This window comes from Taudactylus pleione, unplaced genomic scaffold (genome assembly GCF_031769625.1).
Source record: "Taudactylus pleione unplaced genomic scaffold, aTauple2 ptg000757l, whole genome shotgun sequence".
Lineage (NCBI taxonomy): Eukaryota > Metazoa > Chordata > Amphibia > Anura > Myobatrachidae > Taudactylus > Taudactylus pleione.
In genome coordinates, this window is record NW_028285159.1 from 3193981 (window position 1) to 3210548 (window position 16568).

General features: G+C 39.0%; 1 protein-coding gene across 5 annotated transcripts in view; it reads left to right on the forward strand.

Moving 5' to 3' along the window:
• CNTLN (centlein) overlaps positions 1–16568 on the forward strand; it is a 505942-nt gene that overhangs the window by 154622 nt on the left and 334752 nt on the right. For all 5 annotated transcript variants that reach the window (XM_088457338.1, XM_088457337.1, XM_088457336.1 and 2 more), the window contains exons 5-7: positions 3626–3760; positions 4360–4539; positions 11804–11937. In XM_088457338.1, the coding sequence (XP_088313464.1) occupies positions 3626–3760; positions 4360–4539; positions 11804–11937 (449 nt within the window). The remainder of the gene's footprint in view (positions 1–3625; positions 3761–4359; positions 4540–11803; positions 11938–16568) is intronic.

Here is a 16568-nt window from a genome sequence, read left to right on the forward strand (position 1 = left end):
AAGTGACAGAAAAGGTAGACACAAGTGGAAGCACAATAATGGCTAGAAATTGCAAGCACTTCCGATTTGGCTATATTTATTTTATACCCTGCAAACGAGCTAAATATAGATATGAGGTGTAGAATAGATGTAGGGGGGTGGGATATAAAAAGCAATAAATCGTCGGCAAACAAGGATAATTTCAGTTCTACAGCACCTACTCGGATACCCTGAAATTGATGGTCAGACCGTAAATCGACGGCCAAAGGTTCTAGAACTAACGCAAACAAAAGAGGGGATGAGGGATAGCCCTCCCGGGTGCCTCGTCTTTACTGTCTTTAATAAACTTTAGGTATATAAATCTGCATATTTAAGAAAATTATATTGAATTGGTTTTAAATTACCTATTAAATAATTTATTCATTATAGAATATTAACAATTTTGGGGATTTTTTTATAGACAATTAATCATTTAGTTCCTGGTTACTCTTTGGGTCCTTGGACTTTCAGTACCTCTTTTCAGGCTCATTTTTTGATTCAAAGGGACTTGACCTGTGATGTTCCTACATGTTTTAAGGTACATACTCCTATTTGCTTTTCTATCCCCCCCTATCTCCCCTCAATGGTACTTTACATTAGTACTTTTGTTATGTACATTTCTTACATTAAGCACTACATTTACTGAACTAACTGGGGTCTTGCTCAGCACAGTAGTGTCATATGGCCATTCACTTTTTCTTTCTACTGTTACTGGCCTCATCCAGAGCTGCTATCATCTTACATTGTCAGATGTGAGATGCCTAAATTTTTAGACACCTTTTTGTTGACAAATTCTCCAGTATATTGAATGACAAATGCAATGTGATGTGTTCCAAAAAATCAACCTATTACCTTAATATATCTGGTAGTTTTCCCTGCGGTCACGGTGCAATAAAAGCAAATTAAAATCCCATAGGAATAAATGAGACCTTCTTCCCTTGCAGTGCAACATGGTTTTGAGGATGTGCAGAAAAGAACCTCCTTACTCTAAAGCTGTTTTATGAAGTTCATACAAAGATAATCTTTTACTAGCCGAAGTGTAGATGCAAATCTGCATTACACCTTATAGGATGATCTTTAAACCACAACTTGGATTATTATTTTTTACCTTGTTTCACACTTACTAGTTTATTTTATGTAAATGATGAAGATGAAAATTATTTGGTGTTGCGTTCATTTTTACTATATAAAAGAACTGAAGTTAGCAGCTTTTCATAGATTAGTGTACTGTATTCATTTATATTATTTTATGCAGGTGGACAAAATACAATACATGATGATAATCCATATCAATTATTAATGAGCAGTCATAAATATATCAGGTGGATCATTCTTAATAGGAGTTGTCATAAGGGAGGTCTCTGAAATGGATCTATTTATGCATGGCTATCAATAAATAATTTGCTTTACTGGATGTGGTGTGCATGAACTAATTATACCTGTTTTTAATTGCTGTTAGAAGCAGCATGAGTCATTGTAAGCATTTTTGTATAATTCGGGATGCCTTAGAAAAAAAGGCAAGGTGTGGCTTATTTGGAAACATAGCATTTGCTTCCTCCAGTAGTTTAAATAAAATGCATGGACACTTCCGTTTTCTCCAGAATAAAAATGGCGCATTCTATGTTTGTTTGTTTATATGTATGTATCTACGCATTCCGTGTGTTTATATGTTTCATGCACCCAGTTTTTTTGTATCTTCATGTACCCAATATAATGAATTGTAGTCCCTAAGACCTCTCTTTTACACAAAAAGCGTAAATTAAATGAGACAGAGAAAACTTTAATGGAATTAAATATCCCAAATACCAGTTTACCAATTTATTAATTATGAAATAACATTTTTTTTTTTTTTTCTTCTGTTGTCCAAATAAAGGGAAAATACAAGATAAGTCCCTATAACAACCCGCCATCTCTCACCAAATACCATTACCAAATTACTAATCCTGAGTAATCTACTGGATAGATAAATCCATATTTACCTCCAGTCATAGCTCTTTGTAACCACATTTGCGCAAGGAGAGAAGAGGCTTGGCACATGATGAAGTAGATCCAATTGATGTACGGAAGTGGTGTATTGAACTGAGTCTTTTTTTTTTTTGCTGAGTGACAGTGGGTCTGGATCTACTTTTTTAATTCAAGACATTTCCATCTGCAGAGCAGGGTGTAGAAATTAAATCCTTATTCTTTATTCATAAAGCACCAATAAACTTTGCAGCGATAGTGTACCAGATCACTTATAGAAAAATAATATATACGAAGGTCACTGCTTGTTAGAACTTACAGTAGTGTTTCCCAACTCCAGTTCTAAGGGAACCCTAAAGCTGGCCACACATAAAAAAAGTTATCATTCGTTCTAACCAGTTGGCTTGTCAGAGAGTCTGGCTACATATGGGAGCAAAAAACAAAATCACCCTTTTCCTCCCAAAGGCATAAAAAGGCATTAAAGGTATTTAATTGTCTGTATTATTCAGTAGTTACCATATTAGAGATTCTAAATGTCATTACATGGGGGAAATAATAGGTGGTGTTTTCATGGCACATATGAATTGGCATGGGGCCGACATAAATATGCTACTTCAAGTATACTAGTATGGGGTTTGAGTATGGATTTGTGGTAATGTTTCAATAATATACTGTACATCATTTTAAAAGTTAGGTTCATGAATATTAAGTACCCACAGGTCCTATTTTACACCCCACTCATTTTTTTGCACTCATGTATGTTAATGTATAAAATAAGTCCACCTTAAAGGGCTGTGCATAGGCAGTCATCTACCTGAAACCACCAGCATTAGGCATATATTGTGGTCATAATATAAAAGGTACTTTTAGATACATTTTTCTAGTGTATTGCTGGGTACACACTAGACGATATGTCCGTTCTTGCAGATCGGGCACATCGTCTAGTGTGTACACGCTATGTCGCTAATGATGCACGCTTCTGTGGATAGTCGACTACATCCTCTTTTGGCCCTACATGCAGGGCCGACTGGAGATATCGTTAGCGAGGGCCATGCTGCCGAATGCGGCATCGTCGTCGCTCCGTTGCTGCCCACATCGCCAAATGTGTACGCACTTGCCGATGCTGGCTCCCCCACTGGGTCCACATTGCTGCAGATGTCGGACTGGGTACACATAGTCTAGTGTGTACCCAGTCTAAGTCATCAGTGTTAACATGCTGTTAGAAATAGGTATCCAAAATAGGTCCTTTATGTCTATTAAGCACAGTTAAGTTAAGGAAAATGTCCCCAAAGATGGACGTAGCTTTAAAATCTATTTTCTGTGTCTGTGCCACTATCTGTAATAGTCTACAGAAGGACAGAGGTGTAATACTTTATTAAAAAAATGTTTAAGAAAATATCCTTCAATAGCTAGTATTGCAAGATTTAAAATTCTCCTATACAGTAGCTGCTTTATGTTCCCTCAAGGCTACATGTATTGATAGATAATTTTGCTAATATTTATACTGAAAATGTGCTTGCTGGGGATTGTTTTGGCTTTTATTTAAATCAGACTTTCTGTGGTTTAGCAAAATACCTGAACTGTTAGAAGGGAACTCTCTGAAGTACTTCAGTGACACTGCGTGTATTCCATTCTTCTTTTCTAGAGAGCATCAGGACAGCAGCAGGAGATAAACAACCTAGTACAAAGAAAGATTGCTGTCGATGATGAAAATACTTTACTCAAAAAAGAATTGGATGACCTCCAACAAAAATTAAAAGATAAAAGTCAGGAGCTTAAGGTACCTTGTCTTGTATATGTTTTTTCCAGTTGACTTGCTGTGAAGTGCTGTGCTTCAAGCTGTGTCACCCGGTGTGCCGCAGAAAGGGACATACGCTGCTGAAGAATTGCCTGAGGCCTCACTCTGCTTTGCAGTTATTCCTCATACAGCCAACCCTGAGCAATCCTTTAAAGTCAAGAATCTTAAGCTTATAACTTTCAAATAAATACTTAATGATGGATATGGAGCAAGTGAAAGTAATGTGAATATGTGGCTTCTTTTTAATTACATTCTGATGGGACTGGTATTATTAATTGATAAACCCGAGATCTGGAATGATATGTCTGTACGGGTCTCAAAAATAGCTGGGGACATCATCAAAGGCATCTCCATCAATTAAAGGGTTCCTTGCATATGTGTGCTCATCAGACCTGTCAAGCAGTTCAAGAAACCGGTCCCACCTGCATGACTAAATAAAAATAGTAATATCACAGCTTTTTCTGCAGCCCTATGTAGGTTTCATTGCTAGGGTCACTTAATTAGCAATTGCTGGTTGGTTTATCTGTGCATTGTAATTATTTTGTGGGGATGTAATTTGCAAACCTCACTTTGTCAAACAGAACACTAAGGAGAGTTCACAAATAAAAGAGGAGCAGAGGGCAGCCATTTTAAAAAATTTGGAGCTGGAGAAAGAGAATTTAAGCAAGCGTTGCGCTGACCTACTCAGTGACCTGGAGAAAGCAAGAAAGCAGGAGGCACAGTGGAAAGGAGAGAAGTCTGGCATTGATGCCAAAATTAAGGTATGCTGCAGAGCGGCTGGATTCCCTCACATGATTTTTCAAACTACATTTTGACGTGCACTTATGCTTCGTGTTATTTGCTGTGATAACAACTTATGTATTCAAACATGCCAGTTGGGACCAGCATTCATTTAAATTCCTATACTTAAAACCCACAGCTCTTTAAAAATTGATGCTGCAAAGCAGGAAGCTGACATCAAATAGCCATTCTAAAGTCTAATCATTAAACAGTATAACAGACTTTATTCTCACAGAAAACTTAAAGAATACATACATATGCTATGAATCCAAGTATGTAGATTTAGAACCACAATGAAATGTAACTTTTTATTTATCTCTGGTGCTTTTTAGAAGCAGTGTCCAGCATAACCTGTTTTTGTATTTTTTTTAAACAATTTTTTTGTATGAAACAAAAAATCATGTGGCACACCTCTAGGAAGATGAGACTAGAACAATATCTTCATGATTTAGAGCCAATTAACTACTCAATTGTTTAACAAAGTAAATTTATTTTAGCATTTCTAGCTTTAATTCACCTCTTGTGAAAGGGACAAAGTCTGCTGAAAACAAGTAGTTGAAGAAACATAGCAGTTTCTAAGGGTTTGATGTAGAGTTAAACGTACAACAGTTTTTGGAGCATAATGTGTGTGAATTTGTGTAGAGCCTGCTCGGGAAATGGGCGCACACATCTATATTTTAAATCTAAAGAGATGTAACTGTGTTGTTCTTGTGGAGGCATATCTTTGGCGTAATTGTTTTTGGTAAACCGCTAAATAGGGGCCCTGTGGCGGGAAAGGCCCAGGTGACCATCAGCGCTATACAGAGTGGTGGCAGCAGCGCCTTCACCCACCCTTCACACCAATGTCACTATGTGTCCTGTGCACAGACTGAAATGTAGCCTATCCTATTTAAGTGAAAGTGGGCCTACAGCGCCTCCATCCTCATCCCTTCCGGCTGCGTGCATGTTACCACACCTATCTCCTGCATTGAAAATGCTAATACATTTTGTTTTTGTTATTTCTCAGCTTTAAGTTGACAGATCGAGATGAAACGAAGTGCAGGTTATTTCTAGGTGTTTCCACAAAAATATGATGCAGTTTTCATGAAAATCAGTTCAGTAGTTTTTGTGACAAACAACGTTCTTATTATATTAGTATAGATAAGTGTGTGTGTGTGTGATCCCGCTTGGCTTTTTCACCCTGCCCACTTTTGACATTTAAAAAAAACACAGCCTTTTTTAGCGGACCCTGAAGGATCATTAATCACCCTCTTACGTAAAGAATACAGAAATCAGAGCACATGTTACAATGTAGTTATCCACTCCCCTGCCCACCTGAAGCTGGAGCACAATTTCTTCGAATTGGATCACAGAGGAGGGACACTAAATCGCATCAGGGAGAGTTAATATGAAAAAACAGAGTAAGCGGTGAGCATATACTGCTGTCAGTATCTCCCATGGGATTGTTATGAAATACTAACAGTCTGGATCCTGGCGGTCAGAATCCCGATGCCAGGTTCCCGACAGGGTTAACATACCGACACTTGTTGGTCGATATGCTAACCCTCCCCTCCTCCCTACTCTAACCCTCTCTCTTTGGTGCCTAGCCCTAATCTCCCCCCGCCCCCCCCCCCCTAGTGCCTGAACCTAACCTACCCCTCCCTGCACCCTAACCCTCCCCCTTAGTGCCTATCCCTAATCCTCCCTCTAGTGCCTGACCCCTAATCCTCCCCCCAACCCCGCTACTTAACTTCGCCGGAATGCCAACGCCGGTAGGCATTCCGACTGCAGGGATGCCGAACGCATCCCCTCCCTTGTAGAACAGACTTTTATTTTGTACTAATACTAGTGATTGTGGTACTTTAACACATCCTCCTGAGAAGATGGGAGCTATTGATCCAAGTCTGTGGTGGCCAAAGCGTCGATCGCAGACACGTAACCGTTTGATCGCAGTGGACTTTCGGAAGCAGCCAGTAAGAGTTAGGCAGATTCTTATTCGCTGCACTGAAGCTTAAGCCGCAGCTGACATGTACCGTCTGCGGTCAAGTGCATCACCAGCAGCCAATAAGAATCATCCTTATTCTCACAGAAAACTTGATTCTTATTGGCTGCTATCGATGCACTTGACAGCAGACGATACATGTCAGCTGCGGCTTCCCCTGCCGCGGTCACTGCTGGATGAAGTGTCGGTGGTCGTGTCAGTGGTCTTGTGCATTAGCATCAGCCACTCTGACTGCTGGAGCGATTAAATACTCTTTTCTAGCAGAACATAGCACCCTTGTGAAGCCACACTTAAGGTACACTGTGCCCACTACTCTAGAAGGAGAACAGGTTGGAGCTTGATCTCATTTTTTGGGCAATTTATCATTCTGTGCTCTACTGTTTTATGCATCAATAATAAGGCAATTAACATTTTAAGTTCTGTTACTAGGAATAGATCAGTATTCTGTGGAGGACTGAGGTAGTTAATGTATGTTTTTATTTTTTGTGAGGGACAATGTTTTTTTTTCCTGTGGTGGGACATTGTGTTTGAGTTTTTTGGTGTGAGGACCAATGTGCGATTTTGGCATAACAGTCCCTACGCCCCTTGCTGTGAGGCTACGCCCCCTTTTTTGGCGTGTCACTCCCCCTTTTTCAGGAGCGCGCCTTCTGTGTGAGCAAATGAAGATACTGAAGATTTTTAGTTTTAAAAGTAGTTCAGAGTCCAAAAGTCTGGCCACCCCTGATCGAAGTTAACCCTCTGCTTAGTTTTTTGGTTTTGAAACACACAAGGATTATAACCGCTTCACAAATGAAGGACACATTTATATCTTTCTATTATTATTTTATGCCAAAGCCAATCTTTCAAGAAGACGGAACATATACAGTATTTCTCTCTGTACACGTTTAGGGTTTTACATGGGTGTCCTATATGTATGTAGAGGTATATGATACACCAGTGGTTCTCAAACTCTGTCCTCAGGACCCCACACAGGTCAGGTTTTCCAGGTCACCCAGCAGGTGCACAGGTGTATTCATTACTCACTGATACATTTGAAAAGATCCACAGGTGGTTATAATTATTTCACTTTTGATTCTGTGAAGAGACCTGGAAAACATGCACTGTATGGGGTCTTGAGGACTGAGTTTGAGAACCTGTGTGATACACTAAGGGGAAACTATATGTATAAAACAATGAACATATGTACTGTGCTTTGTGCGCTGACTAGTACACATCAAGAGTGTGCCCTTCGAAATGAAGTGTCTCTCCACCCCCCCCCCAAAGATCCTGTCCTAAAAATACCTAGGGTGAACACTACTTGTGTATATATACTGTGTATGTGTGTGTGTATATAAATTTATTAAAAGATAGGTGCCCGGCACTCCTGTGTGTAATCCTGCAACAGCACACGGAAGCCTTTCCCCTTTATTAGGATATGTATAATAAAGCACGCTCACCACAGCATGTTAGTGTCAATGTTTCAGTGACTCTACTCCTTTATCAAGACCTAATGCTGGCCATACACTAGTACGCCCATCATAAGAGGAGATTCATCTTACAATTTCCCTTGAACTTCCTGGCAGTCACTGCTGCACGATTGACACACGATGTACATACGATCTCATGATACGATCAATCTGCAGTTTAGGAGGGAAGGTCATTGAAAAAACAAACACTTCTTCAAAAAGTCACTCAAATGACGCCGGTTGGACGCAAGATGCATCGCATGCACAAATGCACTGCACGATCTGCATATGATTACGATAGCTAATATGGGCTACACATCTGATCATACGATACGTTTTAAGAGCAGCGGGAGTGCGCATCGGATTGTATTCTACCTAAATACTATACGATTTCGACACAATTCATTGCATGACGCATCTAAAATCGGGCAATCGGCCCGAAATCGTGCTAGTGTATGGCCAACATAAGTGTTGATAGTGTTCGCCATTAGCATCCAGGCCAAGCTGTTCACACATGTGCGAAGTGAAGGCCAGTTGTTCTCCACCCTAGTCAGCAGCACAGTTCAAAATTCAAATGAGGATGCTAAGGTCTCTTAACCTTACACCACTAGATTTCTTCCTATGGGGCATGTTAAAAGGGAAGTGTACCACAACAAGCTAAGGACTATCATGGCACTGAGAAAACATTCAGCGGGTAATTGAGACTGTAACTCCCAACATGTTGGTTAAAACCTTCCATAACATGGAGTGACGCATTCAAGCTAGCATGGATGCTAATGGCGAACACGTTCAACACTTGCTATGACTTCCTCATGTTTCTCATAGACCAAGTTATGTCTGTCACATTTCACTAAATTACATCGATTACTGTAAAAGTTATAAGAAAAACTTTGGTGCCAATAGCAAGTGAAACACCCTGTATGTACAGCCATGGCCAAAAGTTTTGAGAATGACACAAGTACTGTATTAGTTTTCACAAAGTCTTCTGCTTCAGTTTTTATGATGGCAATTTGCATATACTCCAGAATGTCATTAATAGTGATCAGATGAATTGCAATTAATTGCAAAGTCCTTCTTTGCCATGACAATGAACTTATACCCAAAAACAACATTTCCACTGCATTTCAGCCCTGCCACAAAAGGACCAACTGACATGTCAGTTGTTCTCTCGTTAACACAGGTGAGAGTGTTGACGAGGACAAGGCTGGAGATCACTCTGTCGTGCTGATTGAGTTAGAATAACAGACTTGAAGCTTTAAAAGGAGGGTGGAGCTTGAAATCATTGTTCTTCCTCTGTTAACCATGGTTACCTGCAAGGAAACATGTGCAGTAATCATTGCTTTGCACAAAAAGGGCTTCACAGGCAAGCATATTGCTGCTAGTAAGATTCCACCTAAATCAACCATTTATCGGATCATCAAGAAGTTGAAGGAGAGAAGTTCAATAGTTGTGAAGAAGGCTTCAGGGCACTCAAGAACGTCCAGCAAGCGCCAGGACCGTCTCCTAAAGTTGATGCAGCTGCGGGATCGGGCAGAGCTTGCTCAGGAATGGCAGCAGGCAGGTGTGAGTGCATCTTCACGCACAGTGAGGCAAACTGTTTTGGAGGATGGACTGGTGTCAAGAAGGGCAGCAGAGAAGCCACTCCTCTCCAGGTAACACATCAGGGACAGACTGATATTCTGCAAAAGGTACAGGTATTGGACTGCTGAGGACTGGGATAAAGTTTTAGTTTTTTTTCTCTGATGAATCCTCTTTCAGATTGTTTGGGGCATCTGGAAAAACATTTGTCCGGAGAAGGAAAGGTGAGCGCTACCATCAGTCCTGTGTCATGCCAACAGTAAAGCGTCCTGAGACCATTCATGTGTAGGGTTGCTTCTCAGCCATGGGAGTGGGCTCACTCACAATGTTGCCTAAGAACACTTCTCCAAGCCATCCAAGAACAGTTTTGTGACAAACAATACCTTTTCCAGCATGATGGAGCACCTTGCCATAAGGATAAGGCAAAAGTGATGACTAAGTCACAAAACAAAACATCAACATTTTGGGTTCCTGGCCAAGAAACTCCCCAGACCTTAATCCAATTGAGAGACTTATGGTCAATCCTCAAGATGCGGGTGGACAAACAAAACCCACAAATTCTGACAAACTCCAAGCATTGATTAGGCAAGAATAGGCGGCCATCAGTCAGTATGTGGCCCAGGAGTTGATTGACAGCATGCCAGGGCAAATTGCAGAGGTCTTGAAAAAGAAGGGTCAACACTGCAAATATTTACTCTCTGCATAAACTTAATGTAATTGTCAATAAAAGCCTTTTGACACTTATGAAATGCTTGTAATTTTACTTCAGTATTCCATAGTAACATCTGACAAAAAGGTCTAAAAACACTGAAGCAGCAAACTTTTGTGAAAACCAATACATGTCATTCTCAAAACTTTTGGCCATGTATGTATGTATGTATGTATGTGTGCGTGTGTGTGTTTGTGTATGAAATGGATTGCACTCCAGGTCAATCTACAGCAGAGAAAAGAGAACAGGCAGGAGCCGGTGTCATAAGTCAACGTTTCAGCGTTAGACCGCTTTTATCAAGACTGACGAATGTCTTGATAAAAGCGGTCTAACGCTGAAAAGTTGACTCATGACTCCAGCTCCTGCCTGTTCTCTTTTCTCTGCTGTAGATTGACCTGGAGTGCCATTCATTTCTGATGCTTTTATTGCTCCCATCCAGGTAAGTCACCCGGGCATACTGTACAATTGCAATATTACTAACTGGAGCACCCGGCGTTGCCCGGGATTTTAAGAATGTTTGTTTACACATCATCCTCCAACCAAACTCTCCTTAGGCAGGCCTCATGAAAAGTGTGACAAACTTCCCCATCAACAGTCCTAAGGTCTTCAAAGGAAGTAGGACCTGTAACAGTGTAAAGCAGACTTAGGAGATAGAAGCATTCAAAATTTGTAGGATGTAGAGTGTAAACACGGCCAAGAGTTTCTGTTGCTCTGATACCAGGATGACCATCTACAGCGACTCCGTTTTCTGCGCAGAAAAACTTTGGCAGAAGCATTCCATGTGTAATATTTTGGCAGCTCACCGTACAGCAGGGTCCTTGCAAAGTCGTCATTTTGACACAGTTGGAAGAAAGAAGTAAATGTTGTTGCGTAATTTGGTATAGTCAGAGAGCTGAGAATGCTGGCAAAGCCTGCTAAATCTCTCTTTGATAATAAACATTAAGATCATGACAAAACATGACAACACAAAACGCTTGCGCCGAGGCCCTACTCATATGCCGTGAGGCCCCACAATGAGCGTCCAGCAAAAATTTGTGGTTTTGAATTAATTAAAAATTAACAGTAATTAATGTTGATTTAAAACATTTCTTTAGTTGACTCCGCTGTGTTTTAATACGCTCGTATGTAAAATGTCACGATCTTTGCTTGTAAACTGTGGACTTGTATAGAAAGACAGAGCTACAGAAGGACAAATTTTCGCTTTGATAAAGTAGAGAAGATAGAAAAGAAAAATAGTAGATAAGCTAAATCCTTTTGTAATTCCGTACCTGACCTGTAGAGGGCGAATTTTTTTAGTTGCCTCCGCCGTGTTCTATTACGCTGGTATGTAAAATTTCACGATCGTGGCTTGTAAACTGTGGATTTGTATAGAAAGACAGAAGGACAAATTTTCGCTTTTATATAGTAGATAGACATAGAGGTATATAGAGCGCTCTCTCTATAAATATATATATATATATATATATATATATATATATATAATATATATATTATTTTATATAAAAAAATTCGTCCACACTAATGTATTGCAGGCTCTAAAAGTCAACTTGAAAGAAGCTGGTAACCAGATGGAGTCCATGCACAATACAATAAATGGCCTGTCATCACAAGTCGCTGTTACACAATCTGAGCTGGCACAGAAAGAGATTGATGTGACTAGATTACGGTAAGTAGATACTGCTATGGGGTTAGTTATATAATATTTTTGTGTTTTAAGGTTATATATCTCAGGTTTTCACATCTACTTGAGGAACTAATCCCCAAATGATTACCGTAGAAGTGGTATGTATTGTTTTTGTTACTGTCATTGATTGCAGACGACACAGCATAAACACAATGGGGACAAACAAAATATTGGCAGAACCTTTAGGTGTCAGCAGTGTGTATTGGAGGTTAGTCCACACAATGAATAATTTAACTAGTTTCTGGTTTATTAACCAGACAGAGATCAGGATGCAGGGTAACACAAAGTTAATGCTGGTAATTTTATATGTACAGTAGGTACACAATACAGGCATCCAACGGGTTCATCAGATGCAGCGAAGAACATATGGGCATAATGCAGGTTGTTTGTACACACACGTGACAGTGGCTCATTAAAAATGGCAAAACCAGGGTCTTTACTGTAATATACCGTCTCCATACAGGATATTGTCCTGTGTTATGGCAAACAAAGAAAACATATGGACAGGCCATGCATGCGCAGTAGTGCGCCATATTGCGTTTTGGCTGGCCAGTTGGAAGTTGCTTTGTGATGTCAGCACACCTTCATATAGTCACTGTATGGGATTCTGGCGCCTCAAGACAGGAGATAGTACAGAGTGCTCTCCTCCAGCACACAATGTCTTCAGGGCCCTGTTCATGAGAGAGTATACAATTTAAGTGCAAAGCTTAGATAAGAGGACCAAGTTGAGTTTGGGAGAGATGTGAGGTCATACCTCTGTGAGAAATGTAGTTGAGAGTAGGGTAAGCACTAATAAAGATGCCTTTATTATAGGTGATATTTAAGAGGTATTTGACAAAACATTATTTCCTTTAAGAAACGTGCAGCTTAAAATGCAAAATCTTCTTACAAACTTCATCTAGCTGCATATTGCTAGCCCAATCAAAGTTTCAGGTCACGTGCCTAGCTGAGCACAAAGAAATATATTTGCCACTTATAATAATATCATTAAAAATACTTCTTACTTGAAGATGTTGCAGCCTAACGGTGTTTTCTTATTATTGTCATATTTATAGGACAGAGAAACAAATGTGAGATTATAGTTTGAGACCACAAATAAATAAAATAAGCCAACTTCTTGAACCAGTGGCATTAATGCTTAAAAACAACAACTAACATTGACGTAATGATAAAGTGTAAAGATTGCAATCTTTTTTTCTTTTTTTGTATGTACTATGCCAAGCCTTTACAGGTGTTCTCACATTTTAATAAATAAGGTACTCTCTTTCTCGTTTTTATTTAATGGAATATAGCAATGACCATGATTTTTCATAAAGAAATATTTCTTATATGTTTGACTGTAATAACCGTTTTTAACTTTCAATCCACACTTCTGCTGTATATTTCATTCAAGTGTTCACTTTGTTTACAATATGTCTTGGGATAAAGTCACCAGACTTTTCATTTAGACGTATCCTCTTAAATTGCCCTTATGTCTCAGAAATTGACATTATATTTTATAAGTGTTTATTGTTGTAGTGGAATGTTTTTGGTATCTTGAGAACACTGGCATTGGTCACCATTAGTATAAATCCAGAGAATTGCAGAAACCAAGAAAAGCAGAGTGCCATTTGTGTTATTTATTTCTTATGCCAGGTTAGTCACCAGGTTAAACCTGTTGTAGACGATTGTATATTTGATCTTCTGCTAATTTTACTTAGTCGGCTATTAAGAGGATGTGCCTTTTGCTGCATTTTCGTGTTCTAGTCATTAAAACTCACTTGAAGATTCATGAACAAATTACAATTATGAAATATGTAGAATTCGCATATGAGGCTTACAGAGATCAGTTATAAGCAGTCTACTCCTTGTATCTTAAAATGGGCAGTGTGAACTTCTCTTGGGCTGCTGTAAAGTATGTAGGGAGATGTTCTAAAGAAAGATTATAGTTTCAGGTATATAATCTCTTACCTTTTAATATTCTATGCAGTTTGATTTAAGCTTCCTGCTATTTTAACTATTCCCAGCTCATTGTATTCTTATCATGCTTTTGCTAGCTACTTTTCCTAATCTCCGATTTCCATTGGTTCAAAGTTTGTGTAACTTAAAAAGAATTCTAATGTATGAAATTTGAGTTTAAAACATCTTTATATACTAAACTCTCTCTCTCTCTCTTATTTATTTATATATATATATATATATATATATATATATATATATCAAATTTGAAGAGACCATTTTATTGTTTTATTTAGTGTGGCTCTACAATTTTAGGAGCTGTAAAGTGAAAAACAAAAGCTTATAGTATTTGTTAATGATTACAGTATATGACTGTATACCAGGGGTTCCCAAACTCTGTCCTTAAGGCACCCTTTCAGAGTGCAGATAATGCCTGTGACTGACTGGATATCTGGATATATCAAGGAGTGACTACTATTGTATGAGGACAATTTGTGGATATATATATATATATATATATATATATATATATATATAGCATGTATATGGGCATTCCGGATAGAGATAAAGTTAATTGCCGTGGTGCCTTCCTATAAAAGTAGTATATCGAGCAAATCTTCTAAGAATAGAAGCAGGTGGCACTCGTCCGGATGAGTGCCGCCTGCTTCTATTCTTAGAGATATAGAGATATATAGAGTAGAGATAGAGATGTATAGGAGAGAGAGAGAGAGAGATAGCAAATCTTCTAAGAATAGAAGCAGGTGGCACTCGTCCGGATGAGTGCCGCCTGCTTCTATTCTTAGAAGATTTGCTATCTCTCTCTCTCTCTCTCTCTCTCTCTCTCTCTCTCTCTCCTATACATCTCTATCTCTACTCTATATATCTCTATATCTCTATCTACTCTATATCTGTACTTTCAGGAGTCTCCTGCTAAAGTTGGGAGGGTATAGCCAAGCCTGATATTAACCATAAAATGCCCTGGCAATAGTATCCAATGATTAGTGTTGGTAGAAAAGTGCTGAGAGGGGGCAGCATTTACTGTTTTCACCTGCCACTGCAGGACATACCCCTGATTGACAATAGACACACTCATAGGTGGAGCTAGACACGCCCTTTGGGCAGACCATGACACGCCCCCTCAGCGGCGTTCGGCACATTTTGCCATCGCCTTCAATCTCCCTGAAAGTAGTTTTCAAAAGTAGGTAAGTATGGTTAAAACTATTGCTATTATTATTATTATTATTATTATTATTATTAGCCTCTTTTTTTTTTTGTTTGTTTGTTTATGGGCTAGTAAACATAGCTGGTGTCAATGCTACCCTGATATACACAAATATGCTGGCAGTCAAAGAGAGAATGTAATTCCAAGAAGGTACTTTCTTCTAAATTTTGGTCGCCAATTATTAATTCCTTGGATTTCATCAAGTGCCGTCACCTTAGTCAAACTTGAAGTTGCTAATCAGTGACATTCTGGATAAAAGTACTAAAGTAAACCCACCACAAACTGGGCCCAAAGAAAACACTGCTCGAGCAGGACTTTGTTGTGGTTGCCCAAGGAAATTTGACCAAAAAAGAATAGTGAAGTACAAAAAATGTCACTAATTTATTTTCAATTCTCATAATGTGTTTATGCCCTGACTGTCAATAGGTTGTAATATGGAAACTGCTTGTGTTATTAAGTAATTGGATGATAATTTCATGTTAATTGTTTTTCCAACATTGAAACTCTACTTTTACTTATTTTCATGTTTGGGGTATACAGTTTCCCAGTATAGTGGATTATGTATAGGGGGAGTATTGCAGGGTTAGGTCTTATTAGGTCTGTTTTCATAACTGCTAAACATTAAAAAATGTTACTGAATGTAAATGTTTGGTAGATCGCCGTTCGTTTTAACAGAAAAAGGTAGATCACAACCTATTGGACATACCTACTGTAGCAGGCAATGTACTTGGACAGCAGGTGAGAAATACTTCTAATAAACTCTATATATACTGCATATACCTTCTGGACATTATATAGGGGCACGGTCCTGTATATGGAATTATAGTAGTACAGGTGATAAGTGCAAGTGGTTTTAAATATGTATTATGCCCATTCCATTTGGGTTTTATATATGTTTTTAATGTGTTAATCAACTTTCTATGATTTCATAATTTTGCCTATGTTGTTTACTGAATTAATTAGATGCTCCCCCTTGGTGGTTTTCATCTGCTTTTGTGATACTGTTTCTTTTCTGGCACCTCAGAAGTACCAACTGGGGAGCAGTGCATAATAATATATTTGGCATTATACCTGGTAATTATCTTTTGCGTCAGTGTTTTTGATTTTGGACAGTAATTGGTCTGTATTTGGAAATATTCAAATGTTACAACCAAATCACAACTTGTATTATCCAAATTAGGTGATTCAATTGTTTCATCGCACCCGATCTCCCATCTAAAGTGGTGGGAGATCGGTTGCAATAGTCAATTGTTTCGGGCACCCATGCCATGTGTGCTTCCATGGCTATTCGTGCCCGAACGGAGCAACAATTGAATTGCTCCATCGGGCACACATTAGTCTCAGCCATGCGTGAAAACAATTGAATCGCCCCTAAAGTGTCATTCAAGTGGCTGGTATTACAAAAGCACAGCTGATTATTCGGGGCACCAAGAGGTGGCACATACTACTTATC